Source organism: Stegostoma tigrinum, chromosome 13, assembly GCF_030684315.1.
Source record: "Stegostoma tigrinum isolate sSteTig4 chromosome 13, sSteTig4.hap1, whole genome shotgun sequence".
In the NCBI taxonomy this organism is placed as follows: Eukaryota; Metazoa; Chordata; class Chondrichthyes; order Orectolobiformes; family Stegostomatidae; genus Stegostoma; species Stegostoma tigrinum.
Window position 1 is genome coordinate 23,691,480 of NC_081366.1, and position 23,729 is coordinate 23,715,208.

General features: G+C 37.5%; 1 protein-coding gene across 2 annotated transcripts in view; it reads left to right on the plus strand.

The window, feature by feature from the left end:
* The window catches only part of LOC125458532 (E3 ubiquitin-protein ligase RNF14), a 30,984-nt gene extending 7,871 nt beyond the window's left edge, over nt 1–23,113 (plus strand). For both annotated transcript variants that reach the window (XM_048543886.2, XM_048543888.2), the window contains 7 exons: nt 516–677; nt 788–936; nt 9,781–10,296; nt 15,014–15,242; nt 17,089–17,261; nt 18,158–18,288; nt 20,044–23,113. In XM_048543886.2, coding sequence (XP_048399843.1) covers nt 524–677; nt 788–936; nt 9,781–10,296; nt 15,014–15,242; nt 17,089–17,261; nt 18,158–18,288; nt 20,044–20,113 — 1,422 coding nt within the window. In that variant the 5' untranslated portion in view covers nt 516–523 and the 3' untranslated portion in view covers nt 20,114–23,113. The remainder of the gene's footprint in view (nt 1–515; nt 678–787; nt 937–9,780; nt 10,297–15,013; nt 15,243–17,088; nt 17,262–18,157; nt 18,289–20,043) is intronic.
* The last annotated feature ends 616 nt before the right edge of the window (nt 23,114–23,729 follow it).

Here is a 23,729-nt window from a genome sequence, read left to right on the forward strand (position 1 = left end):
AAACAATATAGCAAAACTTGAGTAAAATTTCAAAAAGACACCAGCACTGCATTTCTCATGTAACACCTGTCAATACCAATCCTTCTGAATAATAGTATTTGGTAGTTTGTTAGATTTCAATAAGAAATCCAGACTTTCTAACCTTCTGCCAAAGTGAATGACCTCATTTATCCTCTTTATATTCCATTTGTCACCTTCTTACCTCTCATTTAACTTGTCTATCGAAAACCTTTTTTTGGGCACAGGGGCAACAAACTTGATTCTGATGTCCTATCACTATAAGGGGTTTTCACTCAGACTGTTCTCAGGCGCTGAAGTGCTTGATTTTGTTTACTGGGAATTTTTCTCTCAACTCTCCTACCAAAACTTTTTTAATATCCTTTTCAGTTAACAATTCCACATGAACAAAAAATGAGGATGGGTTGAAAATCTGATTTTAAGGTAGCTACTCGCAATCATAAAGAGTTATTTGGCACCAATTTTCATTATTTAAAAAAATCTTGTTCCAATCCCAGAAATCTAGATGTCTGCCAGAGATAAAGAAGAACAGGATGATGAATTGCTGGCTCTTGCTAGTATTTATGAGGAGGATGAGTTTAAAAGGGCAGAATCTGCTACAGGGGGAGAAATAAGCATATGTTTGGAACTGCCACCAGACTTCAAAATAAATGTTCAAGGTGAGTGAAAATGATGATTTGTCAAAACTGTAAAGTTTGAAGCACATGTGGTTTAGCAAATTTTAATGTAAGTGCCTCCTGATAATGAGAATTACTTTTTCTTGATTCAGGTGACGAAAAGCAGAATAAAAAGGACCTGATTGAATATGCAGTTTCTTTTTTGCCACCTCTTGCGTTGAAGTTTGAACTTCCTCCAGATTATCCGTCATGTTCAGCTCCTAAATACACCTTGAGCTGCAAGTGGCTTTCACAAACTCAGGTTTGCAGGTTATTCTTGTTTTTATTGAAATAAACATTATAAAGAAAGGACAAGGTGTTTTGGAAGGGTACAGTTAAAACTTGGAGTAAATTTCAGCAGTGCAATGTGGCAACAAAAATGTGAAGAAATTTGGTTTAATTTCACTTTTGGTTTGCCACTTTATTTACAACAAACCTTGTTTTTCTGGAAAACCATAATATATTTAAATATAATATATTTATAGCATCACTGATATTTAATATGAATGTTACACAAACTGTATATGGCAAAATAGTCAAACCACTATGCAAACCTGTGCAGTTAAAGCTGTGACATAAGAACAAATGTTCCACCTTTTGAAGGGACTCCTGAAGTATTTCAATTGGTCACTGACTTTAATGATTATTAGTGTGCATTTTGGTCAGTTTCTCAACAAGAAAAAGTTTTAAAAGGTGACTTAATTTTTCCACTATGCTGCTGTGATTTGGCTTATACAGTCGAAGCAAAGGATGGCCTGTTGTCAACAGAGCTATGACCAGGGCAACTAAACAGCTGGACTTGTGCGAATAATTAGATGCTGGAGTGCAATCTTGAGCCCAGACAGGTGTGATCTTTGGGAGCAGTTTGATTCAACTGGAATAGAGAGCCAATAAGCTTGGATCTCAGTGGCAGCACCAGCTTGATAAGGTGAAGAGACTAAAATTGGGCTGGTATTTAGGCACTTGTGAGCAGTGGTATCGTGCAAATGTAGTCTTGAGAGAAGCGATTGAATGACCAAGATATGAACAAGCACTGAGGCAGCCTATGCTGGAGTAGCTTCGAGGAAGGATAAGTACAGATCGTCAGAAGTGAAGTATTGGGAACCCTTGTGAAAGAAACAAAGTTTTTTTTAAAGAGAGTCAGTGACCCAGATTGTTTCTGCCTGGATGGGTTGCTGAAAATCCAAAGCATCTGACTTGACCATGTATAATTTGACACACTCTGAGGATGTTTGACCACTGTTTGTTAGCCTGTGTATATTCTAAATGTAAAATGAAAGTTTTAAGCACGTATATAGTTTATCATTTTACTTTTCTAACCTTGCATTGTAAAGTCCATGTTGTTTGTTTAAAATCTATGGATTCTTGTGGCTTTATCTCTTAAGTGTCTGGGATTGCAAAATTTATGTTTTACTCAAATAAGTTACTCATCCCTAACCTGATTGTAACATCTGAAATCTTAACATCACTTGACAGTCTTCTTTAAGAGGGTTTGCAGACCACAAATGGAGAACTGTGTAAAAGTTTGTTCTTGTTATTTAAGAAAGTAAATGTTTGTTAGAAACAATATAGAGAAGGCTCACCTAGAATGATTCCTGCAATGAAGGAGTTGCTTTGTGACGAAGGGTTAAACAGGTTGGGTCTGTGTACACTAGCTTTTGGAAGAATGAGAGGTGACTGTATTGAAACTTGTACAGTTCTGAGGGGACTTGACTTGAGTGGATGCTGATTGAATTTTTGCCCTTTATAAGAGAGACTAGAACTAGGGAACACAGCTTAAAAATAATGTCTCCCATTTAAGACTTTTTTTTGTTTGAATATTGTTAGTCTCTGACGTTCTCTTCCCAAAGAGTAGTGAAGAAAGGGTCACTGAATAAATTTAAAGCTGGGTGAAATAGATCTTGACTGACAAGGATTTTGAAGGTTTTAGGGAATAATGAGGAAGGTAAAGATCACAATCCCGATTTTGTCATATGCCAGATTAAACTCAACAAATCAAATAGCCTACTTCTATTCCAAATTTATGTTTGTATTCATATTAATTTATGAAGCAAATTGTGACAATAAAAAAAAGTCTTTGTTTTTAAAATTCTGTGAATCTTTTTGTTCTGGAAAAGTATCGGTGTTTCCTTTCTGAATGTACTACTGACATTATAGTGCTCATGCTGTTGTGGTATGAATGATTCCAGCACGTGGGATTGTAAAATTAACGAATGATGTAACCTGTCTGCCTGAGAATTGATCCATGACTCATTGAAACTTTCCATTTATGACTGAGTAAAAAATTGGCTGGAGTGCAGCTTCTAAAGATCTGTAAATAAATCTCTGAAAGTTAATAAGCTTAACAGAAGATCATTAAGTTGAACACTCCAGAATAGTTTCATTTATTGTTGTGTGGCTCTGCTTTTTTATTCTGGCAGAAGAAAGTGGGCTGAAGTAAACATAGTCCCCACTCTCCCAGTTTGCTTTGCCATGTAAGTCAAGATAGCTGCTGGTTCAATTCCAAGTGCCTATTGAATTAGTGGTCATCATTAGGGTGATGGTAGCTTTCTAAAATTGACTTCACCATCAGTGATTTATAGAGGAAAATATCAGCATCGTCATCTGCATCTGTTTTTCCATTCATCTTTGAACATTAATAAGAGCAGAAAAAGGCAAAGGAGTAATTATTTTTGCTTTCTTGTCCACTGTTAGTTGGAAGTAGACTGCAAAAATACAATTTTTGGACTTGTACCTGAAGATTGGTCATGAGTGTCATAAATAATGGAATTATGGACAGTTAGGAGTCATTAGCTTTGAGGGAGAATGAAAGGAGATAATTTCTCAAACAGAAGGAAAGCAAAACCTTTAAATCAGGATTTTTAAATAGTATTTAAAAGGTAAATTTCTTTGCATCTGAGACACGAAGAAGGTGGAATGTGCAGATCTTTAAATTCTAAAATATGCCTTTTTAAAGTCCTGAGAGACAGTTGAAGGTAGAGTTCCAATTGGCAGGTTTTCAGTTGAAGAGAAGTGATTGTTGAATTGTTTGATCGCAGTGTTTAAAGTTATGCCTGAATAGAAGAGAACAGATGAGAAAAGTATTTCCAGGAGGTTAAAATGAGAGACACAGAATTAAACTTTTCAGTACAGAAAGAAGCTATTTACCCCATTTAACATGTGCGGAATCTTTTGGAAATGTTGTCCAGTATTGCAGCCAACCTTCCTACAATCCTTCAGATCGTCTCTCTTCGGATACATGTCTGATTGCCTGTTGAATCTGATTCCTGCATCCTTTCAGGAATGTTCTAGATCATCACAACCCTCTCGCTGAATTTTTTTTTTCTCATTCCCCTCAAGCTGCCAAGCCAGTTATTTAAAATTAGGCTACTGATCTTACTTTGCTAAATTGATCCCCTAAAAGTTTGAAATATCTTTTTATGCTTTTCCTTACCTGTTCTAAGGAGAACTGTTAGAGCTTCTCCAGTCTTTCCTCATAGCTGGCATCATTTTGATAAATGTCCTGTGTATCCTCTGAGGCCTTTCTATCCTTACCAAACCGTGATGCCCAGGATACATTGAGTGTAATAAAACAAAGAACTGGATGCTGGAAATCTGAAACAAACAAATTGTTGAGAAACTGGGTCGGTCCGGCAGCATTTGTGGAGAGAAAGCAGAGCTAATGTTTTGACTTCAGTTACCCTCCTTCAGGATGGTTTGTGTGCGTTGTATACCAGTAGAGGCCTAACCAGTGATGTGCAAAGATTTTAACATGACTTTCTTAATTCAACATTCATTTCCACTTTAACTGCTTGATAAACTTAACCTTTTCAAATATTTTAAGACCAAGTTGAAGAAGCCTTCATATGCTATACTTTTAAAGCTTGTGAATGCAGTGCAAGGGTTTGTGATTTGTATGATAATAGGTTGTCTTTTGAGATCTGAAGTGCTGCCAATTGAAAGACAAACAGCCCATTTCCGTGTTGGAGTTTCTGTATATTCCCCAAACAGATTTAACGATGCATGAATGTATGCTGAACAAAAAATGCTGGAAATCTTTGTCAGGGAGCATCCATGGAGAGTGAGCAAGTGTAAATTTTGAGTTATCTAGACTCAACACGCTGTAAGAACAAGTTAACATTTTGAGTTATCTGGCCTCAAAACCTGCTGTGATTCCCAGCATTTTTTGTTCAGGACAAACTGCAGCAATTTGCTCCTAAATGAAGGTATGCTCTTGTCAGTTCACCAAAATCTGTCCTTGATTTGAGTGCAACTCACAGTAGAGTGCAGGAGTTAAGGACTTCAGGAAGTTAAATGGAGTGGGGGGGAAAGACAAGTTTGGTTGCTGTTCCTAAAATTGTTCAACCTTGAGGAATTGACTCTTGCCGTGTTACAGGAGAAGCTGGTTAATTGGTGAGTGTTTTGAAAATGATTAAGATCATAATACATAGGAGCAGAAATTAGGTCATTCAGCCCATCAAGTTTGCTCCGCCATTCAATCATGGCTGATAAGTTTCTCAACCCCTAGATACCTTCTTGCTTGTCAATCTTCATCTAAAACATACTCAATGACTTGGCTCCCCAGCTTTCTGTGGCAGTGAATTCCATAGATTCACCACCTCTGGCTGAAGAAGTTTCTCCTTATCTACGTTCTCAAAGGTCTTCCCTTTACTCTAAGATTGTGCCCTCGGATCCTGGTCTCTCCTACCAATGGAAACACAATACAAGATTAAAGTACGTTCTGTTTCCAAGGCTTAATATGTTAAAACAGTAAGGTAAATAAAATGATTAAAAAACATAGTGTAGATTATGTTGAATAAAATAAATATGTATTTCCTTAGAATTGAAGAGGAGATGGCTGAATTGTATAATTCTGAATTTATTAATCCAGACACCCAGGCTAATGTTCTGGAGATCCACATTTGAATCCTACTGCAGTAGACGATGAAATTTGAATTTAATAAAAGTCTAGATGAGTACAAAACCATTGTTTGAAAAAACCGATCTGCTTCACTAATGTCCATTAGGGAAGAAAGCTGCTATCCTTATCTAGCCTGGCCTACATGTGACTTCAGACATATGGCAATATGGTTGACTCTTACCTGCCTCTTGGACAGTGACGCTACTCCATGATTTTTTTTAAAAAATGATATCATGGTGAGACAGATGTGCCACAGTTGCAGCATATGGCAGTTCTTGCATATTACGTTGGTCCAGAGCAAACCTGTCTTGACAAATGTTTGACGTTCAAGAAACTTTGACTCAGTTGTACAGTTATTACATTAAGGAAACAGACCCTTCGGTCCAACTTGTCCATGTTGACCAAGTTTTCCAAACCTAACTAATCCCATCTACCTCAGTTTGGCTCGTATCACTCTTAAACCTTTCCTATTCATGTCCCTATCGAAATGTCTTTTAAATGTTGTACCTGAATCTACCACTTCCTCAGGCCACTCATTCTGTACATGAACCACCCTCTGTGTGGAAAAAGTTTCACATCAGCCCCTTTTTAATTCTTCCTCCTCCCATCTTAAAAATATGCCCCTGACTTTTGAACTCATCCGCCCTAGGAAAAAGACATTTTGCTTCACCTCATCTGTGCCCCTCCTGCTTTTATAAACTTCTGTAATGTCACCCCTCAACCTCCTATACTCCAACCAAAAAAAGTCCCAACCTATTCAGCCTCTCCTTATAACACAAATGCTCCAGTTCTGGCAGCCTCCTTGTAAATCTTCTCTGAGCTCTCTCCCTACAACACACCAATTGGTACAACATCAACATGACGTCCCAACTGTTATACTGGACAGTCTGAGCAGTGATGCTAAGTTTGCTATGCACCTTCTTAGCCATCCTGTCTACCTGTGATGCAACTTCCAAAGAACTATGTACCTGAACGCCTAGCTTTCTCTGTTTGATGCTACCCAGGGTTCTTCCATTAACTGTATAAGTCCTGTACTTTTTGTTTTACCAAAATGTAATACCTTGCATTTATCCAAATTAAACTTCATCTGCCACTTCTAAGCCCATTGAGCTAATTGATCAAGATCTCTTTGTAACCTTAGATAACCCTCTTCCCTATGCAGTAGATCACCAATTTTGGTGTTATCTGGAAACATACGAACCATGTCTCCTAAATTCCCATCCAAATTGTTTGTTATAAATGACAAATAAAAATGGACACAGTACCAAACCAGTACACTGCTGTCTCGGGTCCAAAAAACAACTCTTCACCTCCACCCTTTGTCTCCAGCCAATTTAGTATCCATTTGGCAAGCTCTCCCTGAATCCCATTTGATCTAACTTGACTAATTAATCTACCACGCAAAACCTTGCCAAAGGCTTTACAAGTTTGCGAGATGATTTCCCACGCACCGAGCTAGGCTGACTATCCCTAATCAGTCCTGCCAGCCCAAATGCATGTCAGTCCTATCTTCTCAGAATTTCCTCCAACAACCTGCCCACCACTCATGTCAAACTTGCATGTCTTTGGTTCCCAGGTTCTCCTAGCAGCCTTCCTTCAAGAAAGGCTAGCCACACTCCAGTCCTCCAGCACCTCACCCGTGGTTGTAGACAATACAAATACATCTGCTCAGGGCTCCACCATTTCTTCCCTAACTTCCCATAATATCCTGCAATATACTTGACCAGGTCCCAGAGATTTATCCACCTTTATGTTTTAAGACCTCTAGCATTTCCTCTTCTGTAATGTGGACTGTTTTCAAGACAATGTTTATTTTTCCTGAGTTCCCTAGCCTCCATTTCTTTCTTCCCAGTGAAGAAAAAGATACAAAATATTTATTTAGTATCTGTCCCATCTCCTGTGGTTCCACAAATAGATGACCTTGTTGATCTTCCTTTAAGGGGGCCTAATCTGCCACTAGTTGCTGTTTTGCTGCTAATGTACTTGTGGAATCTCTTTAGATTATCCTTCACCTGCCAAGGCTGTCTCATTTTCTTTCTTTGCCATTTTGATTTCTCTCTTACGGATGCCTGTCTGCCCCTTATGTTCTTCGAGATTCACTTGATCTTGGTTGTCTATACTTAATATATGACTCCTTATTCTTGACCAGAGCCTCAATATCTTTATTCATCCATTGTTCCCTACTCTTACGACCTTACCCTTTACTCTAATAGGGACATAATGCCTCTAAATTCTTGCTATCTTGCTTCTGCAAGCCTTGTCACTCGTCCGTTTACCTGCAAACAGTTTACTCCAAGTCTTGAAAGCTCCTGCCACATCAAAACTTGCCCAAAGTTTTTCATAGCTATTTTAAAACTAATAGAATTATGATTGCTTGTCCCAAAGTGCTCCCCCATGAACACTTCAGCCACTTGCCCTGTCATTTATCCCAAGAAAAGATCAAGTTTTGCTCTTTTTCTCTAGTAGTTAAACTTGTATGTTGATAAATGTGTTAAAGAAAATTTTCTTGAACACATCTTGACAAACCGCTCTCAACATAACTGCAGACTGAATCATGGTCACAGCAACGTATCATGGAAACAAGAAGTCACCTGGATTCTTTGTACCACAAAACAGTCACACCTCTTTGGAACAAAAACAGAAGTTGCTTGAAAAACTTAGCAGGTCTGACAGCATCCTTGAATAAAAATCAGAGTTAACATTTTGGGTCCGGTGACCCTTGATCAGAACCTATCAGGTTTGGATTGTTTGTTTGTTTTGGTCAGTGTTTAGGGAAAAAGCATGTGACTGCAAGTAAGCATATCAGAGGAGCTTCAGCCTTCACAATTGACCAGTGGGTTTGAGGTTCTTTCAGCTTGTCTTGATGAGTCTGAAGGCTGCAGGTGGATGAGCTAACTAACCATGGGCACTACCATGGTACAGGAAGCCAATGAAGAGAGGACAGTAAGAAGGACTGTAGTGGTAATCGGGGCTGTTATAGCGAAGGAGATTGATACCATTCTCTGAAGAGCATGAGCTCAGATGGTTGTGTTGAATTCGAAGTGCCAGGATTTGGGGCATTTGCTCAGCAATAGAGACGAACATGCAGTGGGAGGGGTCATTGTGATCTATCGAGTTACCAATGATGCATGCGATAAATTAGGTTATGCATCTTCAGTATGAACAGCTAGGCATCAGACTTAAGCAGAACATCAAAGATTGTAATCCAAGGATTGTTACTTGAGCCAGATGCAAATTGAATTTGGGATAAAAGAGATTAGAAAAATCAATAAATGGCTCATTAATAGATTCTAGTTTGTGGTGCACTGGCACCAGTCCTGGGGAATGTGGGATCTGTGTCAATGCGATGATCTCCACCTGAGCCATGTGGAGGCCAATATTCTTGCCAACTATGTAACTAGGAAAGGAGAGAAGATTTTAAACAATGTTATGGGGCCAAAGGAGTCACATTTAGGGGGATGTAGTAAATCAAAGAGCAGAGACCAGGCCACAAAGACCAATGTGGGATGTGATCAATAGATCATGAGAGGGAGGATTGAGAGTATGAATTTAAGTCAACCAACAGATACGTTTCTCCTCACTGTCTCCCCTTTAAATGACATCATGTACAATGTTAGAACATGTTAGAATAAGGGAGTCAATCCATTTGAGTTGACATGAAGAAAAATTTCTTTGTTTAGAAAGCTGTGGTGCTGTTCAGAATAGAAGACCATAGATTTTTGGCTGCTAAGGGGCTAATGGAAATATGAATTGTTTTAGCGAACTTAGATCCTGTTTCTAATCTTGAAAGGTGGAGCGGGTTGAAAGGATCAGATAGTTAGTTCTAACTCCAAGGTTTTGTGTTCTTATTTTAGTTTCAAAATTCAGTTGTTTTTTTTTCAAATTATCTGGACATGTAAATTAAACATCAAGGATTTTGAGAGCTTTTAACTGTCTGTCTGGCTTGCTGTTTAAGAATGCTTCAGTGATTGACTGCCAACCTGTTTTGTTACTTTTACTTTTACTTTTACAGTACACCAAGAGATTCTGTTTTTCTTGGTGCCAGAATTAAATTGCTTTCGGAAAAGGGAAAAAGAACACACCATAGTCTTTGTTAGCAGCTCATGTTTGAGGCAAGCGTTGAGTGTCTTGCTTCTCTGCTGCTTCAAATTTCAAAGTCCTCTCCCCCCACCTCGTTGCTTAACCTGCTTATTTGTCTCTCAACAGCTGTCTGCACTTTGTTCTTGCCTGGATAGAATTTGGAAAGACAATGGCAATTGTGTGGTATTATTTTCATGGATGCAGTTCTTAAAAGAAGAGACACTCTCCTTTTTGCTAATTGAGTCGCCATTAGAAATCAAAAACATTAAAGATAAATCTGAAAGTGCTTTGGTTAGGAAAAAGCATAATGAATTCGGATCAGAAGACAATCTGAAGAACTTGGAAGACTTTCCTCTTGACCTGAGAGCGATCCAGGATGTGGAGGCGTGTGATTGTGTTTTACGTGAAATTTTGGACTTTGATCAGAATCAGAAACAAAAAGTCTTTAATAGCAAGATTTTCACCTGCAGTGTATGCTTTTGTGAAAAGCTGGGCATTGACTGCATGGACTTGAAGGAGTGTAATCATGTGTATTGCAAGACCTGTTTGAAAGAATATTTTGAGATACAAATCCGTGATGGGAATGTTCAGTGCCTTAATTGTCCTGAGCCAAAGTGTACTTCTATTGCCACTCCTGCTCAAGTAAGTTCTTTTCTTTTTTTAAATTTTAAGCTTTATAATTACCTGCTAATTAGTTTATTTCCACATGATAAAAAATATGCAACATGAGAATGAAAATGCAAGGTTTGTCAGGATGTTAATGAGTTAGCCGAAAAACTGGCCAGAACCTGATTAGCTCAGAACTGCTGTAAAGTTCATAAATGTGTGTGTTTATACCTTTTAGACACATTCCTAACTGTTGTACTCCAGGCATTATATTTCCTCTATAACCTCCACCATTGCACGTGAAATCTTCGAAATGATGTCTTAAATTTGCACTTTATAGAATAAGAGTCAGCCTTAAGTTGGCTACAAATTTGTTGATACGAGAAATTTGTGCTATTACATAATCTGTTACAAAACTACAAAGGGCTTATGAAAACAATCCTTCGTTACTAAGATATAGGACAAGTGGTTTCTGGCCATACTTTCTGTATGGTGAAAAAGTATTGAAAATCTATAAAAGTATGGAGTGACCTGGATGTCTCAGCATTGGGTTGGTGGAATGGGGAGTTTCCTGAGCACCGCATTTTCCAGAATCAAATAGAGGTTCTTTCCTTGATGTATGAACAATATTTTAGTGGCAGTCCGGTGCATTTGTGTCCAACTACTCAGTCCAGGTTCAGTTCTTTCTGGTTTTTGTTTTTAATTTTTTTTTATACTACTTGTCACTTATCATTAACCACGGTTTTGTCTTCTCTATTCTCTCAAACTTAATTCATCACCCTTCTGCGATTTATTAGGGTTTAAATTTACCTCTTCACTAGTATATTTACCTTTTCTGTAAGGATGTTAAGGTGTCGTTTCATTTCAGATGACAGTCACCATCTCTTGAATAGATGTACTTTGCAGACATTTTTGACAAAGCCCTGAGAATGTCAATCTTTCATACATTCAACCACCTCTGGAGCAAGTTGTTGAGTCCCTAATCTTCCTTTCCTTGCCCATGGTCTAAGAAACAGTCCAGAGATGATCACCCTTGAGTTCCTATTACTCAAGCCAGTTCTTAAACTATCTGTGTACTATTGCAGATTTATTTTACTAGTTTTGGTTGCTGTGTCTCTTTCCAGAGTTTTCAACCTGTTTCATAACATCTTGTACTAAAGCATTGAGGAGCCAATGTATAATGCGGCACTCTGTACTATATAACAAAATTTCTCTGACTACTCTTGATTGCTGTTCTCTGACTTACTCTTGCTATCCACCTCATACTTGTCCAATGCTGTGTACTTTCTAGAGGTGGGAGTTCCCTTATTTCTGAGTCCTGTCTGTCTCCTACTTATTCTTTTGGATCTCATTCAGCTAGATTTTTAATGTCTAAAAGTCACTTGGTCAACCACATCTTGGAGAGTTTAATCCAAAAATCCTTCAACATCTGTGCTGTAACACTTGACCAATTGCTGCTCCAGCATGGTGATATTATCAAGGGGCTCAGTTTTGTGTTTGACAATGAATGCCCACATCTTCCCCTGAATAGACTGAGCACCCATAACCAATCTGCCTTTGATCAGAAGGGTCCGGCACTGCAACACTTCGTTTCTAACAAATCTGGAGAAGGTGAATTGGGTTAACTGTTTTTACTGAAATGCAAGCTGCAAAGCATTCAAGATTATTAAGCTGAACAGGGTAGAAATAGAGATGGTATTTTTTACTAAAGTGAGGACATTAAAAAAATTTGCAAGTATTTACATGAGCACTTTTTCAGGTATTTAAATGAGTTAATGGGCTTTCCAAAGGGATCATTAGTTAATAAATTAACAAGTCAACAATCTCTAAGCTCCCAGTACATTTTCCATAAACGTTTTAAAAAGTATCGTTGTAAGATTGGCAAGTTAGAGAGTATACTTGGAGAGTATACTATGTCCCATTTATCTCGCTTTCCTGCAACCCTGATGTGTTAAAAATGTATTGACGGAACAAAGATATTTTCAGAGTAATTGCTTGTAATTTGTTTTTTCCTAACATAAAAATATGAAAGCAAAGTGTAATTTGAAGGTTATTTAGAAAATGGTTTACTTAGCTTCCTATATATCCTTTTCACCTGAATCTTCACTATTCCTTCAAAGTTACTTAAGCATATTTTTAATCTTCCAGCACATTTCTTAATCTGCTTGCTTAAATGTCTTCAGTTCGACTTTCCCGTGTTCCTAGCAATAAATCAACTCTGGCAAAAGTTAGAAATCATTTTATCACATCCCTTATAACTCTCACAGTACATTATCACTATTGTCCTCTTGACCTAAGACCATAAGAAACAGGAATGGGAGTAGGACATTTGGCCCCTTGAGTCTGCTCCATCATTTAATAGGATCACGGCTGATCTGACACTATTGGGACAACTTTCTTGTCCTGTCCCCTGTTAGCCTTGTTTCCCCTACTGATTAAGAGTCTTTCTCAGCCTTAAATATATAGCTGTCTATGGCAAAGAGCTCCAAAGATGTTCAACCTTCTGAGGGAAGAAATTCCACTTTGTTTGAGTCTTTAATTGGTGCCACTTTATTCTGAGACTATACTGTGTGGTCCTAGTCTGTCTCACTAAGAAAAACAGCATTTACCTTGTTAAGCCTCTTAAAAATCTTGTGTTTCAATGGGAATCACCTCATTCTTCTAAACTCCACTGAGGAGATTCCCAACCTTTTTTTTTAAGCCTTTTGCCGAGTAGAGAATCCCTCCATACTTGGGAACATCCTTTGTAAACCTGTTCTGAACTGTCTCCAATGACGTAATATCTTTTCTTAAGTCAGGGTACCAAAATTGTTCACAGTACTCCAGATGTAGTCTCACCAACCCATTATACAGTTGCAATAAGGCTTCTATACTCTTATACTCTACTCACCTTGAAATAAGTGCCAACATTCCATTAGCCTTCCTAATTACCTGATGCCTGTGCACCAATTTTCTGTATTTCATGCAAAACTATCCTCAGCTTCCTTTGTTGCAACTTTCTGCAGTTTTTCTCTATTTAAATAATATCCTGTTCTTTTCCCCCTTCCAGACCAACTTCACATTTTCCCACATTTATATGCCATTTGCCAACTTTTTGTTCACTTAACCTTTTTAATATCTGTCTGTAAATTGTTTACATCCTTCTCATAACCACCTTTTTTGTGGTCTACAAATTTGGCTACAATACATGTACTTCCTTCCTTCAAGTCTTCAATATATGTTATAAATATTGATGGTCTCAGCACTGATCCCTGTGGAACCCTATTGCAATTTGCCAACATGAAAAAGAGATAGGAAGAACTGCTGATGCTGGAGTCAGAGATAACACAGTAGGGAGCTGGAGGAACACAGCAGGCCAGGCAGCATCAGAGGAGCAGACGAGTTGACGTTTTGGGTCAGGATTTCTGAAGAAGGGTCCTGACCCAAAATGTCACCTTGTCTGCTCCTCTGATGCTGCCTGGCCTGCTGTGTTCCTCTAGCTCCACACTGTGTTATCAGCACGAAAAATAACCACCTTGTCCCTGCCATTAGCCAATTCTCTCTCTCCACGCTAGCTCCAAACCATAGGCTCTTTTAATCATAAGAAATTTAATCAGATACGATTTCCCTTTCATGACGCCATGCCAACTCAACTTGATTAGATTATCATTTTCCAAATGTGCTGCTATTAATTTCTTAATTGATTCTAACATTTTTTGAACAATAGGTGTTAGGGTAATCAGCCTGTAGTTTCCACTGTTTGCCTCTTCCCTTTTTTGAATAGATCTGTCATATTGGCAGTTTTACTCTATGGTATTTGACACAGTCACCATACCCTCTGTATTGTCGGGGCAAACAGAGAGACGGTGTTGAGACCACAGCCTGGTCGGCCATGATGTCATCGAATGATGGAGTAGAATGGCCTACACCTGCACCTAGATCTGTGTTCCAAGGCCTTCCTCTTTATTTGTCCAGCTTTGTGGGCACTACTGTTGTACAATTTTATGCTGCCTGTCCTAAGACAGTCTTTGGCTCCCTTCTCTTCCCCTCTTTACCTCATTCTTATGCTGCACGAAGTATGTTATTCTTTGCTGTTAGGTTAACTTCCATATCTGAATTCCAGCTCTACTTCTGAACAGTATTCCTGAACCTACGAGCATCATCGTGCTGACTCTCAAATCGTGGGAAATTTCAACGAGAAATGATTTTCAACAGAGTATGACCAGGCAATGAAATAATTATGTATTCTGGACAGATGAGCTATTGATCTCTGGGTAGATAACAAGACTTTTGGGCAAGTTAGCAAGCAAATAGCCTGGGCACTACTTGGACTGAGTGCACAACCAGCTGATCTATAGCTCTGCCTATTGACAAAATTTTAAATTAGTTAGTTATCCTCTCTCATGCATCATCACCATTATCAAGTACTGAATGAAAGAGTAGATCAGGCTACAAAGTGTTTTATTCTGCAACGATGATACACTGCTACTTTGCCCCAGATCTGATCTTACAATTGTATTGGGACATTAGCAGTATGATTGACAATGCGTGTAGTTTGAGTTACTGGTTAATTCATTTCAAATTTCATTTTAGCAGAATCTTTAAACAATGAAACAAATAATCTGAAGGAATCTGATGTAGAAAATAAGTGGGTGTTAATATCCACTTTAGAAGTTCTTTAAATTCAGAAAATAATGAATGAAACTTGTCCATTTAGATTAAGTTGAATTTCTTGAGTATAAATTTAGCATATGAATGTATTGCATTTCTATAGGTAAAAGAGCTCGTCTGTGAGGAGACATTTGCACGATATGACCGCCTTCTCCTTCAGTCTACATTGGATCTAATGACAGACGTGGTATATTGCCCTCGTACCGTTTGCAAGTCAGTGGTGATGCTTGAACCTGGAAACACTATGGGCGTCTGTCCAGGATGTCGGTATGCTTTTTGTGCATTATGTGAAATGGCTTATCATGGAATTTCTCCATGCAGATTAAAAGCAGGTAAACTATGCTTTCATTTGACTGTATATTTTAAATAATAGTTATATTGCACTTCTGGTAGTCCACTAAAATATAAACAGGCAGTGATTTGAAAATATTTCAAGGGATGGATGGTGATTTATATGCTCAAGAGACAGTGGTTGTGCATGTTGCCAATGGACTAGTGATCTAGACGAATGCTCACGGAATACAGGTTTGAATGCCACCACAGTGAATAATGAAATTTGAATAATGAATGTCTGGTCATTGAAGCTAACTTAATGGTGACCAATTAACCATTGTTGTAAAAATCTATCTGATTAACTAATATCCATTCAGAAAAGAAATCTGTCATACTTGCCATACCTAGCCTATATGTCTCTCCAATTTATTTATTTAATTATTTTTTAAAAATGCAACCATGGTAATACTTATAACTGAGATGTATCCCAGGATTTTGATCAGGAGGCTGAGGGGGGTGGAAGGAGGAGGAGGGTGAGAGTGAGAGGGGGGGAGAGGTCAGACACCCCAGAGCATGTCAATTAACAGGTTTGACAGGTCCCATGAATTTCTAAGCATCCCATACAGGTGTCAGTAACACCACATGTTAACAAATCTCGTTTAAAATTTTTTGTCTTCCATGAATTGTCAAGGCTACATCCAGCACCTATACACTGCATGAATTCAGCTGTCATGTAGTCAGCTATCTTCACTTAGCTGGCTCCTCAGTTACTCTGACCATCAGCTTGCCTCTGGCACACCAAGCATACATTGCTTGTGGGCCTCCTTCACGCCAATTATCAACCATCAAATGGTTTCTGGAACTTCAGTGAGCTCTATCTCCTCAACTACTCTCTGTACCATTTCTGTTATGGAAACTTTTCTCCCCACCTCGGCAAAACCGAGCCAGCAACCTTCCACTGCTGCCTTAGCTCCTCAGAAATACTCAAGTCCTGACCATCTGGATACTGCTGATGGCAACATTCTGTTGCCAATGACCGGTTTTGACCTGATGTCATCGTTCAAGTCACTGCTTAAACTAATTGGGTTGCTCACAAATATGAAATTTTCCATGACACAATGTAGTCAGCCAGCGTTTTACAGAATAATTTAATTTTTTGCATTAAAAAATAAACCCTTGATATATTTGAGAGGGTAGCCTGGTTTCGAGCACTTCTTAAAAAATTCAGTGCAAATTATGCCATTGTCGGGAATGAAAGAATGAAATAATTCTGTTATCATTGGCTATTAGGATTAAACGTAAATGGAAAGTAGAAACTTAAATCAACTTCGGACATTGTTGTCTTCAACATTAGTACTGTGGAACTAGATACAAAATATTGGTTGTTACCTAATAACTAAACTGTTAAGTATTCAAGTTGAAATTGATTTTTAGCTATGCTGTTTGAAATTTCATTTAAAATTACTTATAAACAGTGTTTGAAAAACATTAGCTTTTCTACAGGATATTAGATCTGGATGATTCACTTACAAAAGTAAAATATGTTTTAGCCACAGAAGATGTAAGCTGATCCTCAGATCAGTAATTCAGTTGAGTGAATCTGGTAGAAAAGCATCATGCAAGGGAGTAGCTATAGGGGGAGAATAGCTTAAATTATTAGCTTGTTTGGTTTGGTGGTGATAGTTGTATGGTGTGTGCCATTTCAAATGGTCATACTTCTGGTTTTCTAACAACAATTTCAGGTATTAAAATGATTATGCAATAGATATTGACTCAGGCAACCTGCAGTTGGAATCCCTTTGTCATTTGTGCCTGAATTTTTATTAGACCGACAGGAGGTATAAGGAATTTTTGAATTAGCTAGTTATTTTGTTTTTCTGTCTATCTTGGGTTTTTTCTTTTCAGAGAAACTTTCTGCACTGCGTGATGAGTACTTAAACGCAGATGAATTTGAAAAGCAGCGGTTGGAAAAGTCCTATGGGCGCAGAGTGCTTCAGAAAGCAATGGAGGAGTTGTGCAGCCAGGAATGGCTTGATAAGAATTCAAAGCCATGTCCCCGATGTGGTACAAACATACAGGTTGAAGGCATATGATAATGTTCTTTTCATGAAGTACAAAGATAATTTCACTAGATTTCATATCTTTACGAAATGCTGAAATTTTTCAGAATAGTCAGAAGCTTTTTGGTACTGGTAATTTTTGCAGTTTTTCTTCCATGCACAATTTTTTCTAGGCTGTAGTTCCTGGAATTCCCTGTTCTAGTTCTAATTTGCGTCAACACAAATTAATTTCTGTTGTGGTTTTGATAGCCCAGTTTTTCTCTCTCAAGTTTAGAATAGTTATACATTTTCCTTTGAGTTCCCTCGAGATGAACAAACTGCTAAAAAGAAATTGGGCAAAAAATTTTATTTACTGCTTTTACTATTTAATCTAAACAGGTTTAATGATTGTTGGGAATCCATTTTCTGAAATTTCCAGTCTCGGATAATGCTACCTGTATGTATGCATGTAAGCTTTGGCTATGAAAACAGCCTTGAAACAGTAATACATTATGTGGGAGTAGATGAGGGATTTTCTTTTCTTTTATCATTGCAGCCCTAAAAGAAAATGGCTAAACTATCCCCATGATTGTGAAGTAAAGAAGTTGAGATAAGGAAACAGGTGGATAATGAAACCTCTGCGCAACAGTGAACACTTAAAGTATTTCCAATAGTTTTAGATTTAAGGATGTCATGGAACGCACATAAGTGCGAACTCTTATACAAGATGTTTTATAGAATTCCTATTCCCGTAGACTGCAGTATTATTTGAGATTGTAACAATCAATTCTGCTTCTACAATCCCTACAAGCTACAAAATGTTTGCCTGAAATTGAAACCTCAGGTTGAGGTAACATTGGTAAGAATATAGAAAACAATGCCTTTGTAATAGGTTTGTCATTGAGCTGCTACATGTCATTTCTTTTCCTTTCTAGAAGGTGAATGGATGCAATAAGATGACGTGCACTGGATGTAAGCAGCACTTCTGTTGGCTCTGCATACGCCCACTTTCAAAAATAGATCCATATAGTCACTTCAATGATTCCTCATCACCTTGCTTTAATGAGTAAGCTTTTTAAAATAATTTTACTGTGATATATTCTTAATGATTTTAGAATATTCATGAGGTTTTCATGTTTGTCTTTGGATAGCTTACAGTTTATTTCATTAGCTAGTAACTGTTCAGACAATGCATATTTTTCTTGACCAGATACTGATGCACACTGCAGCAAGTTTTGTAAATCTACAGAAGATATACTAATGTGTTTTTGAGTTAATATCCTGCTGTAATGCTGCTTGAACCTACGTTAACCTATGTAATTATTATATTTTGTCACAATTGCTCATCTAACAATTATTGAAGTAAGTGGATGATAGTTAAATACATATTCAACCTAAATTGCAACAGGTTTTCAAAAACAAATCAATAAATAATCATTGCCTGTTGATTACATGATGTCCTGTTTTATAACCATATTTAGTCGTATGACATACAATATAATGATTTGTGGGATTCCTGTGACATTGCTTATAGTAAATGCAGGCATTCATAAGAAAGCAAAAATATTTAGAAGTCTTGGGTGACAAGTGTAATGATTTTAAGATAGTGGGACTGGAAGAAAGGAGGATTTCAGGTGTGTGGATGGCAGTGTAGTTTAGAATTACTTGGAGCCTGCAATTGAGAACAACATTTGGAGCTGCCTGTCTCATCATTGGTAGATTGGAAGCCACTTCTACAGAGTGCAGCCAAACAGGAAGGGAGAGATTTTAGTGACGTGATCCGATGAACGTGGAGTAATCAGGACAATGGCTAAGCTATCAGGTTGAAGCATCTCATGAATATTTCAGGCAAAAACAATAACTTCTGTTTATCCATAACTTATAGATGTAAAAGAATGTTTTGTGCCATTTTACGCAGGAGAAGTGAGTGTCGGTGACACTTTGGGAGAGAGGTGAGAAAAGTGGCTGAATAGAGTAGAGAAACTCTTACTTTCTTGGAAATGCTTTTGTTATTTTCTAGCCAGTCTTGAGGTCCCCAAAGTATTCAACATATAATAGTGAAAGCAGTGGTGATGTTCCCACAAGTGAAAATGTTTATGCATTAGTGTCCTGTGGTGTGCCTACTGAAAATAGAGATATGGAATTTTATGGCATGCATGTCGTAACGGAGAGGAAGGATTATCAGATTGCACCTGCCTAGATGAAAATGTTGAGTGAAGAGATTGCTCAGGATCGATTTCTTGTACTTTCATGTTGACATGGAGGCCCAAGAAATATCAGGAGCCAATGCTGCTTTAAAAAAAAGTAGTTGATGGAGCTCAGCTTAGGAAGATGGGATAACTTTCTTTTATGCTGTGGAAAGATAAAATGGGTGAGTTATTGTTTTTGTTTGCCTGGAAAGCATCAGTCAGAAATTGTTTTCGACTTGTATAGTGGTGTGGATGATGAACAAATGATTGTTGAAAGGAATTGTAGAAACACTTTTTTTTTGAAAACATGTTCGAAGACAGCACTTGTATGATTTTACTAGATATGATTTCCCAGTAAGCAGTCATTGCTTGGTTCCCAGTAGATAAGTCTGAATATTTATTATTTTTTCTCTCTGGACAAAGGATTCCAGATTTACGACTTATTTGGTTTGTTAATTGATTGCAGCCATCTATCTTGGGCCTGGATTGAAGTCCTGTCCTGAAAGTTGCTGTGATGTCTTTTGCTGTTATGGTTGGTTCAAAACAAAATAGTTTAAAGGAATGATACAGGTACTTCAACCTTTGAGAGATTCAAATTTTTATTTGTATTAATATTCCCTTTTATTTTGTAGGCTGTTCCAAGGTATCGACTTTGAAGCAGAAGATGATGTCTTGAGGGATGAAGATGATGGAATTGTTTAAGCTCTTTTATGATGCTGCTTGGACTATCATTACATAAAATTTATGCATGAACCATTTAAACGGACAAACGACTGTTACCTTCAGCGTCATCAATCGTAGCTAAACCAATCTCTGGCAATGGTTATTCAATTTAGTACTTGTCGTTGACCATTATGAAAGTTGGGTCTCAGGATACATAATGTTCTAGGGATTTCTGTTTTCAGCGTTCAAACATTTATACATGCACAATATATTTAAACAGATCAAGCTGATAAATTTGAGGGGAAGATCATGTTTCGTTTAATTTGGACAACATTCAGTGGAAATTATTTTATGTATTCAAGTAACATTTGAGAAGCATTTTCAAAAATGATAGCAGTGCCATTTCTCCCTGGTTCTCTGTCTTTGTTTCACAAGTTTAAAATTTTTCCTTCATCTTCCAAGGATTTTCTGCTTCTGGTTAATAGTCACAGTGACAATTCCTAGTAATCCTGTTGCTGTGCCTCTTGACTTATTGTGTAGAATTTGACATTCAAACTTTTTATCTTGATAGGCCATTTAATCATGGAGCTTTGCAAGCCAACTTATGCACTATTTCTGAATGGGGTTCCCTACCTGATGCAACAATTCAAACGTTGGCACTTTTATGGATATGTATTCAGTTTTGACACTTGGAACTGCAGGGATTTTGCATGAAAAAAGTAAATGCTACAAATATTGAGCATAAAAGCCTTTTCTTGGGTTTTCTTCTGTTTTCTGATTACACAGAAGCAACAACTGTGCTAATTCAAGAAATTCAATGCAAAATGAAACTAGCAATAGCAGGATGCTGGTCAGTTCAGAAAGACAACTAGATACTGACGACTGGAGATTGTCTGTGAAGGGAGAAATGATGTCCGTCATGTTCCATCAGCCTGCAATGCATTCATTATAAATCTTTTGATCTTGCTGGCTCCAGGAAGATAACGACAGGCCTAGGAACAGGTTTGCCTGTTCTCTCCTGGACAGGTGGGTTTTAGGAAAAAGTGTAGTAGCATTTTTGCTTTTAAAAATAAACTACATGTTTTGAATGATGGACCAGCTAGTTATATCATAAATGCATTTTGGTGCACAAGATGACTGCTGGGGCTGCATTTTTGTTGTACTTCCTTCATATTCTTCCATAAAGCTAATCTATAAACTCCTCCCTGAAAAGGTAGTTTCTTATTTTAATTAACCTGCCCAATATTGTCTGTTTCCTCAGTGAATGCACTAAGTGTAAAGAATCATGAAATGGAATTCAAGAGATAATTTAGTAAAGAGATGTTTATTTGGTTTCTAGTAATCCTATGTTCTGAATAACATTACAATGTTTTCAGTTATCTTTTATAGTTAACCACATATCTACTGAACATAATTTTTGAAATGACTTTCTTCCACTCTAGGCATTGTGGTTTAAATATGTTAACTTTATTGTTCCTAATATGATGTCATGTGTACTAAATAGCTCATGAGTGATGTGACATGCAAAACATGGCAGTGAGGAATGAAAATTCTACTGCAGGAGCAGTGAATTTCAGAATCATTCAGCAATGAAGCATGAGATTTCAGTTGAATTTTTGTACAATAAGTAAATGCCAACAGAGCTTAGTGTTTTTTTTTTAGTTAGTGAATTATTTTTGATGCTTCTCATTTGGAGTTTCTTTAATAGAGGTTAATGATGAAAAGTACATCTCCCACCATTTGGTAGATTACTGCTTTTCAGAGGTAAAGCATAGAACATTCAAACTACTGTGGACAACGATTAATAATACAGCCTCTTTGAGACTCACTTTCGACAACTTTATTTTGATTTAATGGCTCCTCTAGATTTTTTTAAAGTCCATACAGTTGGCTGGTTTTACTGTTTTCTTTACTGTATCTGATTGCCCTAGGAGATCATAATACACCCTGCTCTTTCAAGAGCGTGAATGTGGTGGTGATGTGAATGTTTGAGGAATCTGTTTGATGCTTGGGTGTTAAAGCAGGTTTTAGCTACTCTTAGCACTTCCTGGCAAATTATTTAAAGACAATTAAATGGAAATTCTCCAGAGACGCCAATCCTTGAAGTTAGGAAATTTATCAGAGGGTTCTAGGCACCAGATGATCAGAACTCTTGGGTAATTGCTGTGACTTCCAAGATGTCCTGACATGCATTTTTCACGGTGTGCCTGCTCTGAGTATCTAGAGACGGGAATTGTTTTATGCATTAAACAATTGTGATTGTATGATAATATATCAAAATAGAATGCATTTACTATGTGCACTTTCAATTTTTTTCTTCCACAGTTCCCATCCCTCAATTAAGTCACCCCAGTAATTGGATAATTGCATAGATGCTTGTCATTGCTAAAATTATAAATTTTTAACAACATAAATCAATCTGGGTATAACGTTCTAAAACATATAACTCTGATTGTAGAGGTTTATTAAGTCACTGGGAGGACCATGAACAATATATGCCATTCAAGTGCTGTTGGAGGAAGTCACAAAACTGAAAAATGGAAGCATCTTCAATTTAGAATGTCATTTAATCGAAAGATTGCTATGGTCTTAAGTACATACTGTGATTCCCACTGTTTTAAAATTTCTAACCAACCATGAGCTAAGAACCTGCCTATTGTTCTGAGTATATTCAGATCTTCCATTTAAAACAGGTAGTTTTGCATTGTGTTGCTGAATTTCTCATGGCTCATTCTATTAAACAGCATAAGGCTGGGATCACTTGGATCAGCTCATAAGAAAAATGCTAGTGAGAAATTTTGCTTTCTTAATATTTAAGTTATTGATTTCAAGTTCATTCAGATGGGCATGATTTCAGGATTAGTTTTTGAAAAAGCTATCTTCGAGGAAAGATTGTTTTTAAAAATATAGTTTAGCATCGAGGAAACCGCTGTGAAGTGTATTCAGGTGCAACTCAATAATCTATACATTAATGTTTAAAATTTAACTTGTCAAAAAGGATTGAAGGTTAACAGTTCTGAAATAAATAATTAATTCATACATTTGTCTTGTCTTTATTCTTCAGTAAATGTCATACACCCTTTTGTATTTTGTTGTGAAATGGTGTGGGCCAAGTCTCTGCATTAACTACCCAAGTGAAACACTTGCATCTCCAATCTAGTTTCATGATTTTTTTTTAAGGCTTGCAATTAAATGCATTCCCTGTCAACTGTGAATAATAAATACTTATGTCAATGTTTGTACTAATTTGAGGTGGATTTCACACCATCCTCTTTCTCTCCCCCCGCCCCCACTTTTCATAAATTGCTTTGTAAGGCAGGAATTGGAATATTATAACACTATGGGAACGGAGTCTTCCGAAGGTTGCCACATGTAGGCTGCTCAGGAATAAGAGCAAGGTTTGTGCAAGGTATTCAGAATAATTCATGTGTTCTTAAATAGGCAGTTAGAGGAGAAGCTGCTGCCTTGGGAAGAAGAACCTGAAAAGGCACTGAGTAGTTATGAATCGGGGGTAGTCTTGGAATATAGTAAAAGTAAATTGGGTGTTGGGATTATGGCTCAACAACCAAACCTCTTAAATCTATGGTGATGTGGATGAAGCCGATGTCCAATGGATAACTTGGATGTTGAGTGGGTGTTTAAAAAGCCTACAAGC